We start from the raw sequence: 23,220 nt of genomic DNA, 5'->3' as shown, positions 1-23,220 counted from the left end.
AGGTCTACATCACAATGGTCCAGGAGGTAGCAAAGTATTATGGGGTGGGGAGGGTTGTGCTTATAAGCTCACAAGAGTTCCAGTAAAATCAGTTAAACCAACTCACACAGACTACTGTGGCTTTGTTTACTACATTGTCATAGAATTAAGATGGGTGAGCTTGTCAACAAAGCTTCTGTAAAATTAAACTTTTAAAAAGCTTGGATATGACTTCACTGACTAGAATCATACCTTGTTCAGAGGAAGATGGCTGTGATTGTGATCTGTCCTAGGAAAATGCTGCCAAATGTTTTTGCTTTGTTATTTGATTTCTCTTTTAGTTTTACATTGTCCTTTAATTCTCAAGTCATTTGCAGCTGTTTTATTTGACAACTACAGGTTGTGGCAAATAGTTTAAACTTGCCCTGCATCAAAGTAAATAGTTTGTGAACACTTACCCATGTTTGACAATAAACATGTCATCTATCTAGTCTATCTAGTCTCCAAATAAACAGAAAGTCACTAACCAAGAGAGGAAAAAAAACTGATCAAAATAATACTTGGAAAACATAGCAAGTTGTTTCACAAGTTGGGAGATAATCATTGTGCCCCCCTCCCCCCCCAAGTAAATTTACAATGCTGGTGAGAGTGATGTATTGTACTGTTGTTTTCTAAAATCGAAAGTAGACCACACAAAGGAGTAAACAACATCAAGCTTTATACAAAACTAGCACAATTCCCAGCATTGCCTGGGAAATAAAACTCTCAGTTGTTGACTACATGGTTGAAACAAAATACCCAAAAAACTTCATTGTAATTCTGTATATTTTTTCCAAACACAACATTTATATTCTTTGTAACAACAGTTCAAACAAAGTTGGCTTCTGGCAAACAAACATAGACAAACAATTCTCAGCTAAAGGCTTCATAATAAACAATGTTCTTAGTTTTTCCACCTGTTCTGACTTCCACCATGTGAACATCCAACGTAGAAAAGCAAGGCTCATTCAATTGCAGTCCAGCTACCTTCAACATCTGACCTTGGGATTTGATGATGGACATGGTGAAGCTCAGGTGTATGAGAGACTGAAATCTCTTAAACTCAAGTGGCATATCAGTGGGAATGATGGGAATTCTTGGAATGAGTACATCTTCTCCCTTGCTAAATCCAGAAAGTATTGCCACCTCAATAACATGGGACATTGCTTCTTAACAGCCAGTCTTGTTCCATTGTACAGGCATGGTGGATCCAAGTTACAAAGGAGCATGATCGGTGTCCTACTTTTAGACTGAGACAATGTGATGGGACTCCTAGAAGTTTCAGTGAATTAAGAAACTCTTTGGGATTATTGACCACTTAAGTGTGATCAGGAGCAGTGACAACTGATTTGTGGCAGTGAGCATTACCAAGTAGCTGCTGCAAAAGCTACCCATGTTGAACTGGGTTTGGCCACTTGCTTTTATTCTGAATGTACATTGATGTACAGCACTGTAACTAATTGAGGTGTCCCGGGTACATTCAATTTTTTTTAAATGAACTTTTGAACCTCATATGATCTGAAATATTGAATTCAATATGGTCATGGCATTCAGCATTAAATGTAACCACAATTATAGTAAATAGTAATGCAAGTCAGTGCTAGATTAAACAGTAATGCATGTCAGTGCAAGCTGGTCAAAAAACACTTTTAAACCCCCTATGGCATTAAAGATTAAATTCAATGTGGTCATGACATTCAGCATCAAATGTTACTTACCCCCTACTGAACCTCCTTGGACATTTCTAGAGTGCTGCATATTGACTTGCATGGAGAACAGACAAACAGGCATACATGCACAAATATATATTAAATAACTATCATCTTATGGTACTCATGTCTGCCTCAGGAACACACAAGGTCATATCATTGATGTTGGAAGACAAACATGTCAATAGCTTTCAAAGGTATCACATTTACCAATAGAATACAATGCCCAACTTAACTGCCCGATTGGACAAAAGAATTTTCTTGTATTGGTTCCATCATGTTTTCATGCCAGCAGTAAGGAAGGTAGGAAAACCAGATACAATGCTGATACTTATTCCTGATAACTAGAAAACCCATCCTTTAGTATTATTGATTATATTACAACTTGCCTAACTCTCGACAAACTGCATACTTGATCAACACCTGACACTTCCATCACCCCCCCTGCCTCCACATAAGTGGACAAGAATGCTTTTTTGCAGCAAGGTTTTATTCATTAGCAGAATTATTAATTTACCTTTGGGCATTCATTACACTATATTGTTGCTGACCAAGCACAAACATGAACTAAGCATTGGACTTAGTGATCCATCTACCTCATTATTAAAGATGGTATTTAATATACTGGCTATAAAAGTGTTAATGGAGAAAGATTGTGGCATTCCTTGCCATAATGTTGCAACAGAATGCAGCTAATCAAGAAGACAAATGAAAAACTGTTCAATAAATGCAAGAACTTTTCCAGAACAACTTGAATGATCAAGTTGCAGTACACAGACATTGTTTATATGTGTGCATATTCAGAAAGATTTTTTTAAAAATGGACCTCGTGCATCTGGAAAATAAAAGTACGTCATCAACCTGCAAAACAACACTGCCCTTGGACAATAAAGATTCATGACGAGACCTTGGAAAATGTGGCATACTGCACAAGTCTCAAAAACTATCTGTAATTGAAGGCCACCAACGATAATGATAAAATTCACCAGTGTCTTCAATGTGAAACCACAATCTTTGGCTGTCTGAAGGGATTAAGATTTCAAACCCAGCACAAAGATGCTGGTCTACTCTACAGCAGTAATTCCAGGTCTTTGATATCCCTCCAAGACATAAACTACCAATGGGCCCTTCAAAGTATTGGAGAGAGAATGCCAATCCAGCCTCCACAAATTCCTCTAAAATGAGCATCTTCTATCAGGCTAATATCCTGAGAATGGAGCCTCACTTAACACTCAGGTAGCTTCAATTGGTAGGCCGCATCACTCAGATGCCAAACACCTGACTCCTTCACCAGGCAGACTTTATATTTTGACCTCTTTCACCAGGTAGGCTGAGATACTTTAAATGTTCTCAAAGCCTCCTTAAAAATGCGTGTCATTACTGAGTCACAGGAATCTTTAGCCCATGCTACTCAAAAACAAGAAAAAGCATTCAGGATGACAAAGTGCATATTTGATTAACACCTTATCAGACCCTACCCTAAATCCCACCTCTTCATCCTCAAAGCCCAAGGAAGATGCTGCTGCTACATCAAATTCATTAATTCAAATGAAGTTACTGAAAACACAAGACAAAATTCCTTACGCATGGTGTCCATTCATAAATGCATAATCTTCTGCTGTCTGCCCTTTTTCCTCTTTTAAGGAAGCATCGATATCGTGATGTAAAAGTAGCTTCACGAGGTTAACTTGCCCATCACTTGCAGCAAGTATCAGGGCAGTTCTAGAAGGATCAATAAAGAAGATGCATATATTAATGCTCTGCAATAAATATGCTTTACAAACTACAAATTAAATAAAGTGCATTTCTTTCCTCAGTCTTTCGCAGCTGAATCCATACATCTTGAATGAACTATATTCTTAAAATGTCATCCAGAGTTTATAAATATAATTTAGTTGATCTGCACATCCATTCTGATTTCTTGCCATGAATTAAAGGCACATTTGATGCTCCTACTGCCATAGGCACTCTGTGGTTAGTAAGGAATTACTTAAAGTAATATGCGATTGGAAAAAAAAGATTGAGAACCACTCCTCTAATCCAAAGGCTGTATTTAGCCTAATGGAGTAAGCAGAACATTCACCAATAAAGCAATTCACACTTGCATCCCTTGATAACTATATGTGAACTCAACATGTACAGTTCAGCAAAACCAAGCAAATCTAAATTTGATAGCAAATTACTAAAGGGGTATCAAACATAACTTTGGATGGTAAAGTCTGGAATCAGCAGAATTACAGAATGCTCATATGTACTTCTGCTTTCTTTGAAGTGATCAATTGTAATCTACTTTTGTTGCTAGGCATTAAAAACCCTCAAGTTGTAGACCCTTTGATCTTTTAAAACTTCTAATCATTTACTGACAAGAAAAAGCTTCATATATTTAATCCATTGCCTCACATTTCTCCCTTAAACAGCAATGGAAAGCATTTAAAACTGTTAAGCCCAAAATGTTAACTTAAGTGAAATTTAGCAAAAAGATACTAGATGGAAATAGAAGCAGAAGCTGAAATATCTTTATATTTAATAGTACAGGTTTGTTGTTCAGATGCCTTGCCTTTCAGTGAGGGCAATCGTATCTCTCCATCCATCACAGTTCTGACCCTCCGAATTGTAGTTGTTGCATCCCCTATTTCTAACCATGATGTTAATCCATCTATCATTTTCATTCTGTCTCCCTTTGCACAGGTACATAATCTTTTATCCGAAACCCTTGGAACCAGACACTTTTCGATAACAAAATAATAATAACGATGGTACATTAAGTAATTGTGCTGATTTTAGATTTATGCAAGACAAAGACACACTCCAACTAGAGGAGTGTCTGGACCGGGGTGGGTGGAAATTGCCGCAGCGCTGGATGGAGAGGGGTAAATTAAATGAGATAAAGATAGACCATATGGTCAAGATCTGTGTTTTTTGCCCTACGTAATGTTTTCCTATTTTTCATTAGTTTCTGGTCATTACTGTAAAACTTCAACAACTTACCTTTCTGCTTATTTAAGTCATATAGTTCCAACACCATAATCTTCAGTAAGACACCACACAGATGTACCACGATCAAGCTTCTGCAATAACTCTACTTTCTGCACTATCGATAATGACAGACACTTCCTTTTCTACTTCTCTTTGTTACCCATAGGGGACTCTGCAGCTCTTTTCACAGTCTTCAAAGTCAGTGAGCAGCAGAGGGACGTCGAATAGGAGATGGGTGGATTGGGTCATGTTTGGCATCCAATGTGAGCTTTGGTGTGCAGTTGACATCCATGAAAAAATGTTCTGTTTTCTCAGGTTTCGGTTTTCAGAATTTCAGATAAAAGATTATGTACCTGTATTTCCAATTTAAAAGATTACATGGATAAAAAAAGGCTGCTCTTGGTGATTGGCATTAAAACATATATATTAAATTAGCAAGAACAACCCAGCTGAACAAATCAAATTCAATTTGATCAATGGATGATGAACGGAAATTTTTGGTTGTTCTCCTTAATGGCACTAAATACATTAGAAAATAATAACAATACTGAATGAGTAGAATAATCAGATTAAATTTAAGTAATGGAATGAATACCAGCAATTTAGCTCAATGTCTTTTGTATGGTAACCAGAAAAAAAATAAAATAAAAACAGCGAAAACCAGTACTCAATTATTTCATGAGAAAATTTCATAGAAAATCAAATGCACATTTCCCTCTATTTCTTGATGCACCAATTTAAGACCTGTATTGTGTAAATTTACCTCCCCATCTTGTCTGTGGCATTCACGTTAGCACCCTTTTCAAGAAGAAATTCTGCCATTTCATGATGTTTTGCAGCAACTGCCAACAGCATAGGAGTAAAACCATTCTTTTGGAAACAAATAATTTATTAAGTCATTTAATTATCAGAGAATAATTTACAATTATACATACTACAAAATGTGTTACATAATTTCCACATATTATTGGAACTATCTCAATTTTGATGAAAGATCTGCAAATTCATGAAAATAAATTAAGTAATTTGGGTGACAGAATCCAAATTCATTTGCAGTCCTACAACTTAGCACAGTAGTGATATGTTACATTTGCACACATTTCACAACATTGTTTTTTGTGATATGTTACATTTGCAAACATTTCACAACATTGTTTTTTGTGATATGTTACATTTGCAAAAATTTCACAACATTGTTTTCTCACACAAAATATTTATATTCTTTCACAGAATGAGGAACAAGAAGGAGGCATCTGCAGTGATAAACTTCCTTTATGTCTGCAACTCATGTGGTGAAAGTCTCTCCAAATGTTTTGCTGGGTCTGTAGGTCCATGAGTTTTGACTAGTGAAAATAAAGGAATGGAAAGAATATTTTTTGTATGATGCAGAATGAGCGGGGAGAGTCTTCCAGTTTTCTTCCAAGAGGTCTTATTGCCCACCCATCATGTTCAACAGCTCCAAGACAACGTCAATGTCCTCAGAAGACTAGTGCTCAAGATCAAAGTATTGGGCTTTGGGGAAGCAACAAACCAAAACATTTTCTCTCTTCCCCCACCCCCCCCCCCCCCACCTCCACAACTCTCTCCCCAACTAAGAAGCCTAGGAGATAACCCTAGAGGATGGGAGCATAGCACTGCAGAGCATGGTGGCCGAAGGCCTCACACGAGGCCACAGGTTGCTGATGAGAGGTATTTGGAATTAAGATTTAGGACTGGGATTCAAGAGGGTCTTTATGGAAACCAAAAAGCCTCAGGTGCCAACCTGATTGGTTTGGGGGGGTGGGGGGGGGGCGGTGGGGTCTAGAACCAGGGACTGAGGAGGAAGACTTGGATGCTTCAAGCTTGTGTTAATTGCAGGAGTGGAATGGCCAAGAGGCCATTTGGCATCAGAGGAGTTGACAGGATTCATAGAGATTTGATGTTTCTGAAGGACATTATTTTTCTCTTTCTTGAATTGATAGTGCTGGACCAGTGGTACCTCTTGTGAGCCCTTTACAAGGCAAACAGATTAGAATAAAATAGGTGTGCATGACAATCAAAGAGGAAAGATGATCCATGAAGATTTTAAAATCACTGCAGGCAAAATACTCATGGATTTGGGAAGTACTTCTCTGACAACCTTGGTGAGTTATTGCAGTCCATCTGGAGATCAAAGATAATTAGAGAGCAGATTTATTTTTTAATATTTTATTTTTCATTTTCCATCAATAAACAAAGAATCAACATCAGAGACTGTTTCAAGATGTACAGATGTTCCAACAATCTACATACATGTGATGTCCCCCTCCCCAACCACTCCCACCCCCTTTAAAAAGAGAAAAAAGAAAAAGAAAGAAAAAAGAGAACTCTGATGAATATCCAGGGAGGCTGTGGAACTGCCCCCTTATGTAATTTCTTTTATTAATCCACCTATTGGTATTTTTGTCAGGGTGTGGATACAGGGGAGCAGATAATTAATATAATAAATGGGTTACTTTTCAAGGAGATCGCTCTCTTTGTGAACAATCCCCCAATTTTATTTTGGGGTGAACTATATCAAGTTCAGGTGACATTAAGTGGCATCAAGAAATTTAACAATCTCTCAAAGTTTAATTCAGTTCCACTCCTGATTGAATCAATGAGATCACCTTTCATATTTCCACAATTCAGAGTGATTCAATAAAATCTCCTTGCTATCAGTTCCCTCAATCACAAAAATAAATCAAATGCATCAATACTGCATTGATTCCAAAACAAGTATATTATTACTTAGTTATGAAGAACACATTTCAAAAGTCTCCCTACACCGTGAACATTTTCAGCTTCTGCACTCCAACCTCCCACCAGTCAAGGTACAGCAAGCACCGAAGAAGACAAGTGCATCAATGAAATTTCTTAGCTAGCAGATCAGTTTTAGACAAGTTTTAGAAGCAAGCTCAAATCACACCACAGAACTGGTAAATTTAATTTAAAATAATTAAAATTTAAAGAAATATGAAGAAAGCTACCTTCTGTAGCAATAACTATGAAATTACCAATTATTCTAAAAAAAAACATGTTTACTGGTGCCTTTAAATTTGTTAAATCTGTCAATACTTTCCTCAACTAGCCAACATGCAATTCCAAACCTATCAATATGCTTGATTTTTAACTTCCTTCTCCATTCAGGGGCAAATAAAAAAAACAAATGCCAATTTGGCTCGTAAAGTACATAAATGAATAAATATACAAAAATTACAACCACTTTTTCAGTATGTTAAAAGCCACAACAGAAATTATTTGTAAACAATGACAAAAACATTATTCTTCCACTTGAAGCATCTAACCTCCATTTGCAACTTCTTCACTATTTGCCAAACCCATCTAAATTCCCCAAGAGCCATTTCATACCATCCTCACAGCTCACTTTCTCACCTGACCATGTATTGACAGGAAAGTTGAATTTATTGCTGTCTTACTGTCTCTCCTTTCATTAATATTCACATGCAATACACAACGGGTGAATAATTTGGAAAGTAATCTTATGACATACAATAGTTTTGATTCAGGTAAGAAGTGGGTTAAACCTTGAATTACTATTTCAGCAGGGATGAAAAGTGCAAGAGAAATTGCAATCAAGGCACAGCATCCAAAAGTCAATCTTTAGATTGTAGCGCATATTCAACTGTTTATTATCATATGAGTCGAGACACAATGAGTAACTTAATTTTGCAGGCAGCTTGCTCCAGCATCATTTTGAATTTTCAAAAGTTGACAGAAAAATCATGAAGATTAGTCTTGACAATTATAGGATTTAACCAGCATAATAGGCAAATCACTAAAATTTAAATAAAAAATAAGACATTGTGAGAGGAAACCACCAGTTATAATATCATAAAAAGGGTTACAGATTTGAATAGAGGCAAAAGTTAAAGTTGAAACTCAATGTGCTGCCCTTTACACGAATTAGTTCGTCAAAAATAACCATTGCTCAGGAACACTGTTTAATTATCCATTAATCAGAATAAAGTTTAATAATATGAATGGTAATGAAATAAATTATTAATTAAATTGTCACATTTTTTTATGTAGCTGCTTCTGCCCAAAGTAAATGGGCAGTTTAAATGGACAACAAATGCCAACTACAAGATTAACATTAATGCAAATGAATAATAGTAGTGTGGCGGCGCACTTACCCGTAGAGAACCGGCCCCGCTTGTACCGCCGCACCGGTGGGGCAGATGCGAGTACAGGGCGCCGTCAGGGGACCTCCTTGCCTGTTTGAACTGAGCGCGCGCCCCAGGCAGCGGGATTATGTCACCGCCCGTGCAGGGGCGGAGCTCACGCTGCCCTTAAAGGGGCACACACAGGTTTTGAATTAAACTGCCATTGAAACTCCTAACTTGGTGGTGGAGAGTCTTTTTCCTTGTAGCTGCTGCTACACTGGTGACCCCGACAGTCCAGACATTTTTCTGGCCTCTCATTATGGATCCCTCAGAGATCAATGCAGACGCGATGAAACTGTCCCCCTCTGGACACATCGCCCGCGTTATGTGGTTCGGGCATGTGGAAGTGCAGTTTCACCTCAGAAACATTTCATCAGACGCCACGATGTTTTAACACGTCGTGAGTGTACTCGACGAAGAGACTGCGGCAGGGTGGACGACCTCATCCACAACCCGCCAGAGGTTGGTAAATATCCCACCTCAAGAACCTCCTCCTCGGGACCTTCAACCTCTCCCCAGAGCAGCGTGCCTCCAGGCTCCTTCACCTGGATGGGTTGGGAGACAGAACCCTGTCTGCCCTGATGGATGAGATGCTGGCATTAGCAGAGGACCACAAACCGTGTTTTCTGTTCCGGAAAATCTTCCTCAAGCAGATGCCCGAGGACATACAGCTCCTGCTGGCGGATGAAGACTTATCAGACACACAGCGAGTTTCGGCCCACGCAGACGTCCTCTAGCGGACCAAGCGGAAGAACGAGGCCACCCTCAGTCAGGTCATCCACCCAGGGCCCAGCTGGTTGCAGGCACCCCCTAAGCACAAGCCGGAGGAACACCACCCCACCTGGTGTTTCTATCATCAGCGCAAGTGGAGGTTGCCCTGTACCTTTCAGGGAAACGACTCGGCCAGCTGCCGTTAACGGCTGCAGCGCTGGCCATGCAAACAGCCTCCTGCATGTGACCAACAAGTCCACTGGCCAACGGTTCCTAGTAGATACTGGAGCAGAGCTGAGTGTGCTCCCCCCGACAGCCCTCGAGACCTGCATCCGAGCATGGGGCCCTACCCTGCAGGCAGCCAATGGATCCGCCATCAGGACCTTCGGAACTCACAGAGCGCAGATCCAGATCAGAAAGGTCAGGTTCCACTGAAAGTTCGTGCTGGCCGCAGTAGGCACAGTGCTGTTGAGGGCCGACTTCCTCCAGGTGCGGAGCCTGTTAGTAATGTCAAGGGCAAGCAGTTAGTTAATGCCCACACCTTTCAATCCATCCACCTAGATGCCACAGATGCGTGCAACCTGGAGATAGCCGCCATCAGTGCCCCCAGGATGAATACACAAGTATCCTCCATGAATTCCCCTCCATCCTGCAGCCGCAGTTCACAGCCACCATGCCTCAACATGAAGTCTACCATCACATCACAACCCAGGGTCCCCTGCTTCATGCCAAAGCCATATGATTACCCCCAGAAAAGCTGCAACTGGCCAAAGAAGAATTCTCCCGACTGCAGTCTCTAGGAATCGTCCTACAAGAGTTCATCAGCATGGTGAACTTCTACCACTGGTTCATCCCCGGAGCAGCCCGTATCATGCAGCCTTTATTCGCGCTGATTGCCGCGAAGGACAAAGTCCCAGTATGATCAGAAGAGGCGGAGGGCACTTTTGCTGCAACGAAAGACGTTCTGGCGAGCGCCACTCTATTAGCCCACCCACGGCCGGATACTCACACCGCGCTCTCAGTGGACACATCGGCCACTGCCGTTGGGGGCATTCTGGAGCAATGGGTCAACGGCCAGTGGCGCCCGTTAGCCTTTTTCAGCAGGCACCTTCATCCTCTGAACTAAAGTACAGCACCTTCGACAGGGAGCTTCTGGCCCTGTACGTGGCCATCAGACATTTCCAATATTTCCTGGAGGGCAGACCATTCACCATGTTCACCGACCATAAACCGCTCACACAAGCCTTTGCGATGGCAAAAGGCCCCTGGTCGGCTCGCCAGCACCGGCACTTAACCTATGTGTCGGAATTCACCACCGACATTCGGCAGCAGGCAGATAAAGACAATGTTGTGGCAGATGCACAATCTCGCCCGGGCCTGAACTACGCTCAGTTAGAGAAGGCCCAGAGGGAGGATGCTGAAACACAGGCCCTCCGCACCGCCATTACAGGACTCCACCTTCGGGATCTCCGGTTGCCAGGCAGCCCAGACATGCTGCTCTGCGATGTTTCCACCAGCTCACCGCGCCCTGTAGTCCCGCCGCAGTGAGGTCACAGGCTTTCAGCATGGTCCACAGCAATCTGTCTGTCAAGATATCGGTTCGAATGGTGGCAGAGTGTTTTGTGTGGCATGGGTTCAAAAAACAAGTAGCTCAGATGGCGAGGAGCTGCACGCAGTGCCAGACCTCCAAAGTCCACCATCATACAAAAGCCCCGATACAACAGTTCGACTCTGCGGCCAAGAGATTCCAACATATACACGTGGACATCGTGGGCCACCTGCCGAGTGACAAGGTGGCTGGAAGCCATTCCGCTGAAAGACACTTCCACCAATACGTGCGCCAGGAACTTACTCGCTCACTGGATCGCCAGGTTCGGAGTCCCGGAACACATTACCAGCGACAGAGGTGCCCAATTCACGTCTGCCCTCTGGGCACAAGTGGCGAGCCTTTTGGGGGGTCAAGCTCCACCACACCATGGCATATCACCCTCAAGCCAACGGCCGAGTGGAGTGATTACACCGACATCTTAAGTCAGCACTCATGGCTCGTTTCACCGGCACCAGTTGGGCGAATGAGTTGCCCTGGGTTCTGTTCGGCGTCAGGACAGCCCCAAAAGAGGATCTGCAGATATCATCCACAAAGTTGGTTTACGTCACGCCATTGTCACTACCCAGAGAGTTTTTCGGCCGAGACATGGACTCGGCAGCCGACAATACAACCTTATTGGCAAACCTTCGCAGTAAGCTCGCCTCGCTAGCCCACCCCACCTCCGTCCCACCACAGTGGTCGACCATCCCACCTGCCCAAGGAACTGGACACAGCCGAGTAAGTTTTCGTCCGGCGAGGTTCACACACCATGCCCCTACAGCACCCTTATGGAGGCCCCTACAGAGTCCTGCAGTGATCGGGCAAGACGTTCACTTTAGACATTGAGAGCAAAGGGGAACTATTCACGATTGACCGCCTCAAGGCGGCGCACCTGGACCCAAGTCAGCCAGTTCAAATGGCTCAACCTAAGCGCTGGGGCTGGCCGCCCAAGTGGCGAGACGCGTGAACCGGTTCTGGGGGTGGGGGGTTGTGTGGCGGCGCACTTACCCGTAGCGAACTGGCCCCGCTTGCCGGCGGGGCAGCTGCGAGTACAGGTCACCGTCGGGGGGGCCTTCTTGCCTCATTGTTCAAACTGAGCACATGCCCCAGGCAGCATGATGACATCACTGCCCACGCGGGAGCGGAGCTCATGCTGCCCTTAAAGGGGCACATGCGGGTTTTGAATTAAACTGCTCTTGAAACTCCTAACGTGGTGGTGGTGAGTCTCTTCCCTCGTAGCTGCTGCTACAGTAGTTTCTTTTTGAAAGAGTGACGATTCACTTTAAATGTGAATTCAATTAAATTTCAAAGATTACATTTTCAAAGGGAATCAAAATAATATGTCTATTTCAAAAATTTTCGAGCTATCAGACTACAGTTCCTTTAAGATTAGAGCCCAAAAAAATGACAGGATATTTTAAATAATAAAATAAAGACAAGGATTGCTCAAGACCATTTCCAAAACATCTAATTTCTATTTATGCATAATTTTAAATCATTTAACAGTATAAAACTGCACAAACTTTGTTAAGATGACTCAGGAAAGCATGGCACAATTTTGCACAATTCAGAAGTGAAAAGGTTATGACCATTATTAAAAAGAAATTATAGTAATCACCTTATCTTGAGCATTTATGTGTGCCCCAAAATCCAGCAAATGCATTGCCAAAGACTTGTTTGGGATCATGGCAGCAAAATGCAGGGCAGTTAATCCATCAATGTCCACCAGATTGGGATCAGCATCATGACTTAGTAAGATCACCACACAGTGCTCCTGCTCACACTGTACTGCCTGTGGAGGGCAACAAAGAGGTTTTAAACAGTAGTTGAAACAGTATTAAAGCCCATCCACAAGCTCTTTGGACCAGCCTGTCTCTATGCTGTGACTCCATGAGTCTATACCTGCTCCATTTAAACTGATCAATTTATTAATGAAGGATGAGGAAGATGCAGGAGTGCGAGTAAAGGTCAGTTCATACCAGTTTGCAGCAGAACACTGCCTGTAATGCATCTCTCTACGCGTATTGGTGTAATAACCCCTTGTAAAACTGATTCCTTTGGTGTTCTGCTGTAAAAGTCCAGACTACTTGCTTGAAAATCCCAATGGTTTGGCATCCAATTTACCAGGGCTCTATATTCCACACACTCTTTAAACCCACTGGGCTTAAAGTGTCTTGGGTTATTAAAATGAATAGTCCAATTATCAGAGTTTAAGTATACTTTCTAACCATTTAACATCTTTCATTTGGTGTTGTTTGAAATTTTTGAATTATTATCCTATTTGCCATTACTCTAATCATTAATTATAGATAAACAAATGAATAACTAAAGCTTTTGTATAATCAGTGCAAAACATTCAGCTTTGATCTGTCTTTGGGTCTACATTTGAGTTTCCTGAGGCAACTTCCCCAAGCCTAGTGGCATGTCTGTCCATCCATTGACAGGACAACACTAAATGTAAACTTGAGGTACAATGCATTGTAATCCTCCTGGACAGACATGAACTCTTGAACTGAGAAGTATAAACATCGATTTTTTTTAAAATTTGTGGTAACTCCACCCCCAAATGGTTTTGCTGTTTCCATCTCTCTTTACCTACTCCTATATTTATTTTTTCCCAATCTGACTTTTCTTTCTCCACTCCCCTTCCCAATGATTTTTTTTTCCCCACCCTACCTGTCTCTCCACCTCTCACATTTCTGTCCAATACCTCCATCACCTCTGGGCTCCTCTCTAGCTTCTTTCACTCTTTTTATATGTAATTTCACCTATTCTAAATTAGTCTTGATAAAGGGTTTGGACCTGAAATATTGACTGACTATTTCTTCCCATGGATGCTGTCTGATGCACTGAGTTCCTCTAGCAGTTCTTTGGCAACTCAAGATTCCTCCATGTGCAGCTTCAGTTTCTCCAAACATATGTCCAGTAATACAAAGCCCAGAGAATGAGTGTTCACAGCCCTACTTCTCTCCTACTTGGCCACACATCTCCGTGATTACTCCTGCTGTTAGGTGACAATCAAGCCCCAAGAGAGCACAAGTTTTTTAATGGATTGGCTCTCAAATCCATGAGGGGAAGCTTGCCATGAGCAGGAGCACCATAATTGAGGCTCTGGTTAAAGATGCAAGATGGTCTCTCTGGCTCCTTAGATCCAGAAATTGCACAAGGTCCCAGGATGATCTTCTGGTCCATAGGATAGATCCAGCTTCAGGACTATTGGAAGGTTAATGGTAGCTCGAGATGTGCCTCTGTATTACACTTGGCCGCAGTACTAGTGGCGCACTATTCAACAGAGGCATACAAAAGATGCTGGCACAAATTTGTCATTCTATAGCACAAGGGTGCAGTGCATCTAGGTATGCATCTGTCACCACAATAAAGCGTCAGGGAATAAAACAGTGATAGAAGAGCAAGAATAGATTGGCAAAGAAAAAGCAGAAAAAATCTTGTACAGGAGCAGGACATGTCAAGTTGTGTTAGCAAATTAGAGATAAGGAGTTTAAAAACAGGCAGAATATTAAACTTTTGTACATTTGTTAAACTGATTGTCTTCAGTTCACTACACTCCAGGAAAGATTAAGTAAAAGGAAAGGTTCAAAAGAAGATCCACCAATTCCATTGATGAGAAGTACAGCTATAAAATTAGATTGGAGAAAATGGGATTGTTCACCTTGGTGCATTAAGGTTGAAATGAAATTACATTGTGGTGTTCCAAATTTCTTACCTTCATCAAGGGAGTGCGATTTTCATTGTCACGAAGGTTTAGTTTTGACTCATTTTCAACAAGCAAAGTAACTACATCCGCATATCCACATGCACATGCAATGTGCAATGGTGCTCTAGAAGGAAAATGAATACAGAAATGTGCTCATTACAAATGAAAGCACAGATAATATAGTAGTTGACTAGGAGCATGTAACATTCACAACACAATATTCTGAGTGAGAACCTAACCAACTGTCATTGGTGTTCAATAGGGAACCCAAGTCTCCATCAATAACCTTTAGTCACCATTGAGCAGAACTTCAACATGGCCATGGATCATAGCACAATAATAATCAGAGACTGAGCATCACCTGATGCTCTCCTGACATTCTAATTCCTTTCCACCATATAAAGGGCACAAATCAGTAGCATAATGCATTCTCTTCATTTACCATGATGATTACACCAATTTTCAACACCATCCAGGACAAATCAGGCTGTATTCACTACCAAACATTCAGCCAATTTTGGTATCAATACAAGATGTCTACCTATCTGACTCTTAAGTTTAATTCTAAATAATGTATTGATACCACAGAAAGCTAATGGCTTAACTAAGCTCCATAAAACCTTACTACTTATATATGAGGCAGCATGGTTGGCACAGCAGTTAGCACAATGCCTTTACAGCACCAGCTATTGGGACCAGAGTTTGAATCCTGTACTGTCTGTAAGGAGTTTGTACATTCTCCCTGTGTCTGCATGGATTTTCCCCAGGGGCTCTGGTTTCCTCCCATCATTTGAAACATACCTAGGGTTGTAGGTTAATTGGGCAGCACAGACTTGTATGCCAAAATAGCCTGTTACTGTGCTTCAGGTCTAAATTTAAAATTACTTCAGTTGCTAAAATTCTAGTAACATCATGACATCCCATCTATCACTGTAAACCTGCACTTTCTCCATTACTGGTGCACTGTGACTATATACTGTAAAACATAAGCAAAATGCATTGTAATTACTCACTGAGGCTACTCAATAGCATCACTCAGACCTTCAAATCTTTTGCACCAAAGACAAAATAGCAGAAGCATAAGAATATCACCATTTGCAGATTCTTCTCCAAGTCATACACTTGGAAAAGTGATGCCAATTCTTCACCATCACTGAATCTAAACTATAGGCAGCTTGAATGTCACAAGATTCTGCATCAATATCCCAACTGGCACTTCTGTCCTGATGAATGAGTTGATAAGCATTCATACTAACATTGAGAAGAGGCTAACACTTTTAAAAGCATATACATCACCAAATCTGAAGAAAATTAATCATGCAGCATTTTTAAAGAGAGAACATAATAAATAGGAACAGGAGTAGGCCACATGGCCCATTGAGCCTGCTCCACCATTCAATGTGATCATGGCTGATCTGATGACACTCATCTCCACCTACTTGCCTATTCCCCACCCCCCCCCCCCCATATCTCTTCTTTTTTTTTCTTTGGCTTGGCTTCGCGGACGATGATTTATGGAGGGGGTAAATGTCCACGTCAGCTGCAGGCTCGTTTGTGGCTGACAAGTCCGATGCGGGACAGGCAGACACGGTTGCAGCGGTTGCAGGGGAAAATTGGTTGGTTGGGGTTGGGTGTTGGGTTTTTCCTCCTTTGCCTTTTGTCAGTGAGGTGGGCTCTGCGGTCTTCTTCAAAGGAGGTTGCTGCCCGCCAAACTGTGAGGCGCCAAGATGCACGGTTTGAGGCGATATCAGCCCACTGGCGGTGGTCAATGTGGCAGGCACCAAGAGATTTCTTTAGGCAGTCCTTGTACCTTTTCTTTGGTGCACCTCTGTCACGGTGGCCAGTGGAGAGCTCGCCATATAACACGATCTTGGGAAGGCGATGGTCCTCCTTTCTGGAGACATGACCCACCCAGCGCAGCTGGATCTTCAGCAGCGTGGATTCGATGCTGTCGACCTCTGCCATCTCAAGTACTTCGACGTTAGGGATGAAAGCGCTCCAATGAATGTTGAGGATGGAGCGGAGACAACGCTGGTGGAAGCGTTCTAGGAGCCGCAGGTGATGCCGGTAGAGGACCCATGATTCGGAGCCAAACAGGAGTGTGGGTATGACAACGGCTCTGTATACGGTTATCTTTGTGAGGTTTTTCAGTTGGTTGTTTGTCCAGACTCTTTTGTGTAGTCTTCCAAAGGCGCTATTTGCCTTGGAGAGTCTGTTGTCTATCTCGTTGTCGATCCTTGCATCTGATGAAATGGTGCAGCCGAGATAGGTAAACTGGTTGACCGTTTTGAGTTTTGTGTGCCCGATGGAGATGTGGGGGGGCTGGTAGTCATGGTGGGGAGCTGGCTGATGGAGGACCTCAGTTTTCTTCAGGCTGACTTCCAGGCCAAACATTTTGGCAGTTTCCGCAAAACAGGACGTCAAGCGCTGAAGAGCTGGCTCTGAATGGGCAACTAAAGCGGCATCGTCTGCAAAGAGTAGTTCACGGACAAGTTTCTCTTGTGTCTTGGTGTGAGCTTGCAGGCGCCTCAGATTGAAGAGACTGCCATCCGTGCGGTACCGGATGTAAACAGCGTCTTCATTGTTGAAGTTTTTCATGGCTTGGTTCAGCATCATGCTGAAGAAGATTGAAAAGAGGGTTGGTGCGAGAACACAGCCTTGCTTCACGCCATTGTTAATGGAGAAGGGTTCAGAGAGCTCATTGCTGTATCTGACCCGACCTTGTTGGTTTTCGTGCAGTTGGATAATCATGTTGAGGAACTTTGGGGGACATCCGATGCGCTCTAGTATTTGCCAAAGCCCTTTCCTGCTCACGGTGTCGAAGGCTTTGGTGAGGTCAACAAAGGTGATGTAGAGTCCTTTGTTTTGTTCTCTGCACTTTTCTTGGAGCTGTCTGAGGGCAAAGACCATGTCAGTAGTTCCTCTGTTTGCGCGAAAGCCGCACTGTGTTTCTGGGAGAATATTCTCGGCGACACTAGGTATTATTCTATTTAGGAGAATCCTAGTGAAGATTTTGCCTGCAATGGAGAGCAGCGTGATTCCCCTGTAGTTTGAGCAGTCTGATTTCTCGCCTTTGTTTTTGTACAGACTGATGATGGTGGCATCACGAAGGTCCTGAGGCAGTTTTCCTTGGTCCCAACAAAGCTTGAAAAACTCATGCAGTTTGACATGCAAAGTTTTGCTGCCAGCCTTCCAGACCTCTGGGGGGATTCCATCCATACCTGCTGCTTTGCCACTTTTCAGTTGTTCGATTGCCTTATATGTCTCATCCTGGGTGAGGACCTCATCCAGCTCTAGCCTTAGGGGCTGTTGAGGGAGCTGGAGCAGGGCGGAATCTTGGACTGAGCGGTTGGCACTGAAAAGAGATTGGAAGTGTTCTGACCATCGGTTGAGGATGGAGATCTTGTCGCTGAGGAGGACTTTGCTCTTAATTCCTAAGTAAAAATCTATCCAACCTTGTCTTGTATGCATTTACTGAGGTGGCCTCTATTACTTCAACGGGCAGCAAATTCCACAGATTCACCAACCTCTGGAAAAGGCAGTTCCTCCTCATCTCAGTCCTCAGTCCACCTCCCTGAATTTTGAGGCTATGTCCCTTAGTTCTGATCTTGCCTACAAATGGAAGCTTACCTATCTCTATCTTATCTATGCCTTTCATAACTATAGATTTCTATAAAATTCCCTATTCTTCCAAATTCCAGTCAGTACAGTCCCAGCCAACTCAATCTCTCCTCACAGGCTAACCCTGTCATCTGTAGAGTCAACCTGGTGAGCCTCCTCTGCATCACTTCCAAAGTAAGGAGACCGGAAATGTACACAATACTCCAGATGCTGCCTCCCTGCTCTTAAATTCAATCCCTATAGCAATGAAGGACAACATTCCATTTGCCTTCTCAATACCATGCTGCACCTGCAAACCATCTTTTGTGATTCTTACACAAGTACTCCCAAGTGCTTCTGCATGGCAGCATGCTAAAATTGCTTGCCATTGAAATAATAATCTGATCTTCCATTCTTCCTTTCAAAATGGAAAGCCACGAATTTACCAACATTGTACTCCATCTGCCAGTCCATTGCCCACTTATTTATAATCTATAATCTCTCTCCAGGCTCTCCTTATCCTCTGCACAATTTGCTTCTCCACTCAATTAAGTGTCATCAGCAAACTTAGATACACTGCATTCTGTTCACTCTTCCAGATCGTTAATGTATATAGTGAACAGTTGTGGGCCCAGCACCAGCCCCTGGATACCCTGAACACCTCTGATTGCCAAGCAGAAAACTACCCCCATATCCAAATTCTCTGCTTTCTATTGGTTAACCAATTCTCTATGCATGCCAATATATCACCCCCAACTCTATGCATCTTTATCTTATGAACGCCTTTTATTCAGCACCTTATCAAACTCCTTTTGGAAATCCAGGTAAACAACGTCCATCTGCTCTCCTCTATCTACCACACTCATTAGATCCTCAAAGAACACCAGTAAGTTTGTCAAACAGGATCTGCCTCTGCTGATCCATGCTGCATCTACCTGATGGGTCCATTTCACTCCAGATGCCTTGCTATTTCTCTTAAGAGCTTCAAGCAGACAAGGTCTACTGGACAAGACTGACCACATGAAGAACTTCAGCAGACTAAATAATGATGGAATTAATGGACTAAAAGAAGGAATCGAGGGAAGAGATCAGGTGAACTTCTTTGAAACATGGTTCCCACGAGTGTTGGAGAAGACAAATTCAGAGAAAAATTACACACTGAAAGGGCTCACCGGACCCTTGGACCCAGAAGAGCCAGCAATCAGCAACCGTGACCGGAAATGGTAAGACTTCTGAATTACCGGGAACTGGAGACAATTCTGGTAGAAGCATATGAATAAGCAAAATAATGGCCCATCCATGATTTTAGTCCTACTTTGATTAAGGAGTTTAATGATATAAAAAGACAACTGCGTTCCAAAAAATTGAAATATTTGATACCCATAGAATATACCCAGTGACTCTAAGGTTCGAAGTAGCAGAAGGCAATCGACAATTTTTCAAGATGAAGAAAGAGGTGGAAGACTTCTTGCAAGGTTTATTAAAAGACTAAGGTTGTCAAAGAAGAAGACTGTGAAGGTTTACAATGAGACTACGTAAAAGCTGTATTTTTTTTAAACTGTCTTACATTTATTGTTGCAAAGTAAATTTTATTGAAAAGTTCAAGGAGAGCTCAGAAAAGTAGTAGCATGGTGGAGACTCTGGTCTAATGGGGAGAAACTACAAAAGATGGCACTAAAAGGAGGGGTTATTCTTTCTCAAGAGATTCCACAGGCTTTTCTCGCGGGCTTTCAGGATTTCCCATTTACATCACCATCAGGGCATGGACATTGTATGTGTTTTTTTTTTAAAAAGGAGAAAAATCACCATTATTTAAACAATTGAAAAATATTTTATTGTTAAACGATATTTGTTTAAAAAATTAATATGGATAAAATGCTAAAATCTATTAGTCTTAATGTTAATGGGATAAATGGCCTGGTGAAAAAGAAGCGGGTCTTGGCACACCTAAAAAAAAATTAAAGGCAGATATAGTCTTTCTACAAGAAACAGATCCTACTAAATTGGAGAAGACAATTTAAACATGCTAAATTAAAAAGAGGATGGATGGGACAAGTAACATCATCTTCATTTGGCTCAAAAGGAAGAGGAGTAGCAGTTCTAATTAATAAAAATATACCAATAATAGAAGAGACACTGACTGACCAAGCCGAAGATTTGTAATGGCACATTGTACATTTTTTGCAGAGTCATGGACTTTTATGAATATCTATGCACTAAATTATAATGATGAAACCTTTATGAAAGATATCTTTTCAAAAACAGCAGAGGGAAGACAAAATATACTGATCAGAGGAGACTTCAATTTCTGTCCCGATCCAAATCAGCCAGAACAGTAATGACACTATTATTTATGAAGGATTTAAATTTGATTGATATATGGAGGCCGCTTAATCCTGTAGAAAGAGACCATTTGTTCTACTCAAGGGAACATGATTCACATACAAAGATTAATTTGTTTTTAATGTCTGCTCAGTCAAAAAGTAGTGATTAAAAACTGAATATTTAGTGCGACTTTTTATCCATTAACTTTAATTATCGTGCTAATGGAAAAACAAGAAAGTGTGCATAGATGGTGAATGTCACACAGTTGAAAAGGAAGGACTCTTGTCATTTTTTTGTAAAACTAATCTTCCTTCTACTGATAATAGCTTTTTAATATGGTATATGCTTAAAGCTTATCTAAGAGGACAAATTATTCCTTACACAAAAGAAATCTGAAGAGAATATGCAACAGCTGTATGGTTTAAAGAAAGGCAATGAAATTGGAAAAAGAATATCAGAAAACAGGGTCATAAGAAAAAATAGATTATTTGAGAATAAAAAATTGAAATATAACACATTACAAATGTATAGAACAAAAAAAACTATCTTAAAAACCAAACAAACATGTTATGAATTAGGAGAACAGATGCATAAAGTTTTATCTTGGCAGTTAAAGCCAGAAGAGTAATCTAGAATGATATATGCAATAAAAACAGGTCAATATTATTACATACAATAAAAAATAAATAATATTTTGCCAATATTAATATTAAACTATATAAATCATAATTATTAGGATATGAAAATAAGATGAACGAATTTTTAACAAGTGCTGAACTTCCAAAATTAGAAGATAGAAAGCAAATTGATTAAGTTGCCCCTTTCACAAAAGAAGAAATTGATAAATCTTTGGGTACTTGACATGCTAACAAATTTCATGGGGAGGATGTGTTTCCTCCCAAGTTTTACGAACCATCTTTTGATGGATGTATTGGACCAGGCGGTGGAGACTCAGACCCTCCCAGAATCTTTCTAAACTACTATAATTACAGTGCTACTGAAGAAAAATAGAGACCCATTAAAAACTTCATCATATAGACCTATATCACTCCTCAATGCTGATTATAAAATATTGGCAAAGGCATTAGCTAATAGATTGGGACAAAATCTATGAAAATGAATACTGTTACAAGCCTAAAGGACCCCATACCCCAGAAGCAATAGACATTCACCAAGACAAGTAGTTACTTAAACAAAAGTTGTTTTTGATCATCTTTAAACATGAAAACAGAATCAAACTAACTTATCTCTATTAACTTAACTGACCCAAATTAACCACATTCCAATTCTAAACGCACGTGTATGATGCGTGTGTAAATTTAAGAAAAGTTATTTGGTTCACAGTTCAATATCACTTCTCATTCTTCCAAGTTCACTGGTTGCAGGTAATTCTTATACTGTGCACAGAATTTAACTTGTATAAAGTTCACCAGGCTTCGGTACTCAAAAGGTAAATGTAACCTCAGGAATGTTCTTGTAGGGTTTGCAGAGAGAGAGATTTGTTGTTCCAGGATTTCGACAACTGAGGTACCACCATTAGTCACCTCGTCTTGCTGATGAAACTTGCCCCATCAGGGTTCTCCAGATGATAACCTCTTTCCTTCAGGCTACCACAGAGATCCTTTCTGTTCCACTTATTCCATGAGAAACATCAGACAGATAGCACTTCCAGCCATCCGCCACTCTGGAGCTTTCTGTTTCCAACAAGCTTTTCCTGCTTGTTTCAGTGTCACACAAACACTAACTGAGAGAGCTTGTTTCACCACACTCACTCTCTCTCTCACTCTCTCTCTCACTCTCTCTCTCACTCTCTCTCTCACTCTCTCTCTCACTCTCTCTCTCACTCTCTCTCTCACTCTCTCTCTCACTCTCTCTCTCACTCTCTCTCTCACTCTCTCTCTCACTCTCTCTCTCACTCTCTCTCTCACTCTCTCTCTCACTCTCTCTCTCACTCTCTCTCTCACTCTCTCTCTCACTCTCTCTCTCACTCTCTCTCTCACTCTCTCACTCTCTCTCTCACTCTCTCACTCTCTCTCTCACTCTCTCTCTCACTCTCTCTCTCACTCTCTCTCTCACTCTCTCTCTCACTCTCTCTCTCACTCTCTCTCTCACTCTCTCTCTCACTCTCTCTCTCACTCTCTCTCTCACTCTCTCTCTCACTCTCTCTCTCACTCTCTCTCTCACTCTCTCTCTCACTCTCTCTCTCACTCTCTCTCTCACTCTCTCTCTCACTCTCTCTCACACTCTCTCTCACACTCTCTCTCACACTCTCTCTCACTCTCTCTCTCACTCTCTCTCTCACTCTCTCTCTCACTCTCTCTCTCACTCTCTCTCTCACTCTCTCTCTCACTCTCTCTCTCACTCTCTCTCTCACTCTCTCTCTCACTCTCTCTC

The 23,220-nt window shown here is 41.6% G+C and overlaps 1 protein-coding gene and 1 long non-coding RNA gene across 5 annotated transcripts in view; one reads left to right on the top strand and one right to left on the bottom strand.

The window, feature by feature from the left end:
- The window catches only part of ankrd26 (ankyrin repeat domain containing 26), a 167,701-nt gene that overhangs the window by 129,984 nt on the left and 14,497 nt on the right, over window positions 1-23,220 (bottom strand). For 3 of the 4 annotated variants that reach the window (XM_069919991.1, XM_069920001.1, XM_069920012.1), the window contains exons 2-5: window positions 14,911-15,025; window positions 12,805-12,978; window positions 5,467-5,573; window positions 3,312-3,449 (exon numbers count right to left, since the gene is read on the bottom strand). In XM_069919991.1, coding sequence (XP_069776092.1) covers window positions 3,312-3,449; window positions 5,467-5,573; window positions 12,805-12,978; window positions 14,911-15,025 — 534 coding nt within the window. Of the gene's footprint in view, window positions 1-3,311; window positions 3,450-5,466; window positions 5,574-9,948; window positions 10,064-12,804; window positions 12,979-14,910; window positions 15,026-23,220 lie in introns of those variants that run through there. The other variant, XM_069920021.1, reaches the window with a different exon arrangement.
- Window positions 86-6,073, top strand: LOC138754982 (uncharacterized). The gene is made up of 2 exons (XR_011351973.1): window positions 86-154; window positions 5,934-6,073. It is a non-coding gene; the product is annotated as an uncharacterized lncRNA (long non-coding RNA).

This window comes from Narcine bancroftii, chromosome 1 (genome assembly GCF_036971445.1).
Source record: "Narcine bancroftii isolate sNarBan1 chromosome 1, sNarBan1.hap1, whole genome shotgun sequence".
Classification (NCBI taxonomy): Eukaryota; Metazoa; Chordata; class Chondrichthyes; order Torpediniformes; family Narcinidae; genus Narcine; species Narcine bancroftii.
This window is presented reverse-complemented; position numbering and strand designations above follow the sequence as displayed.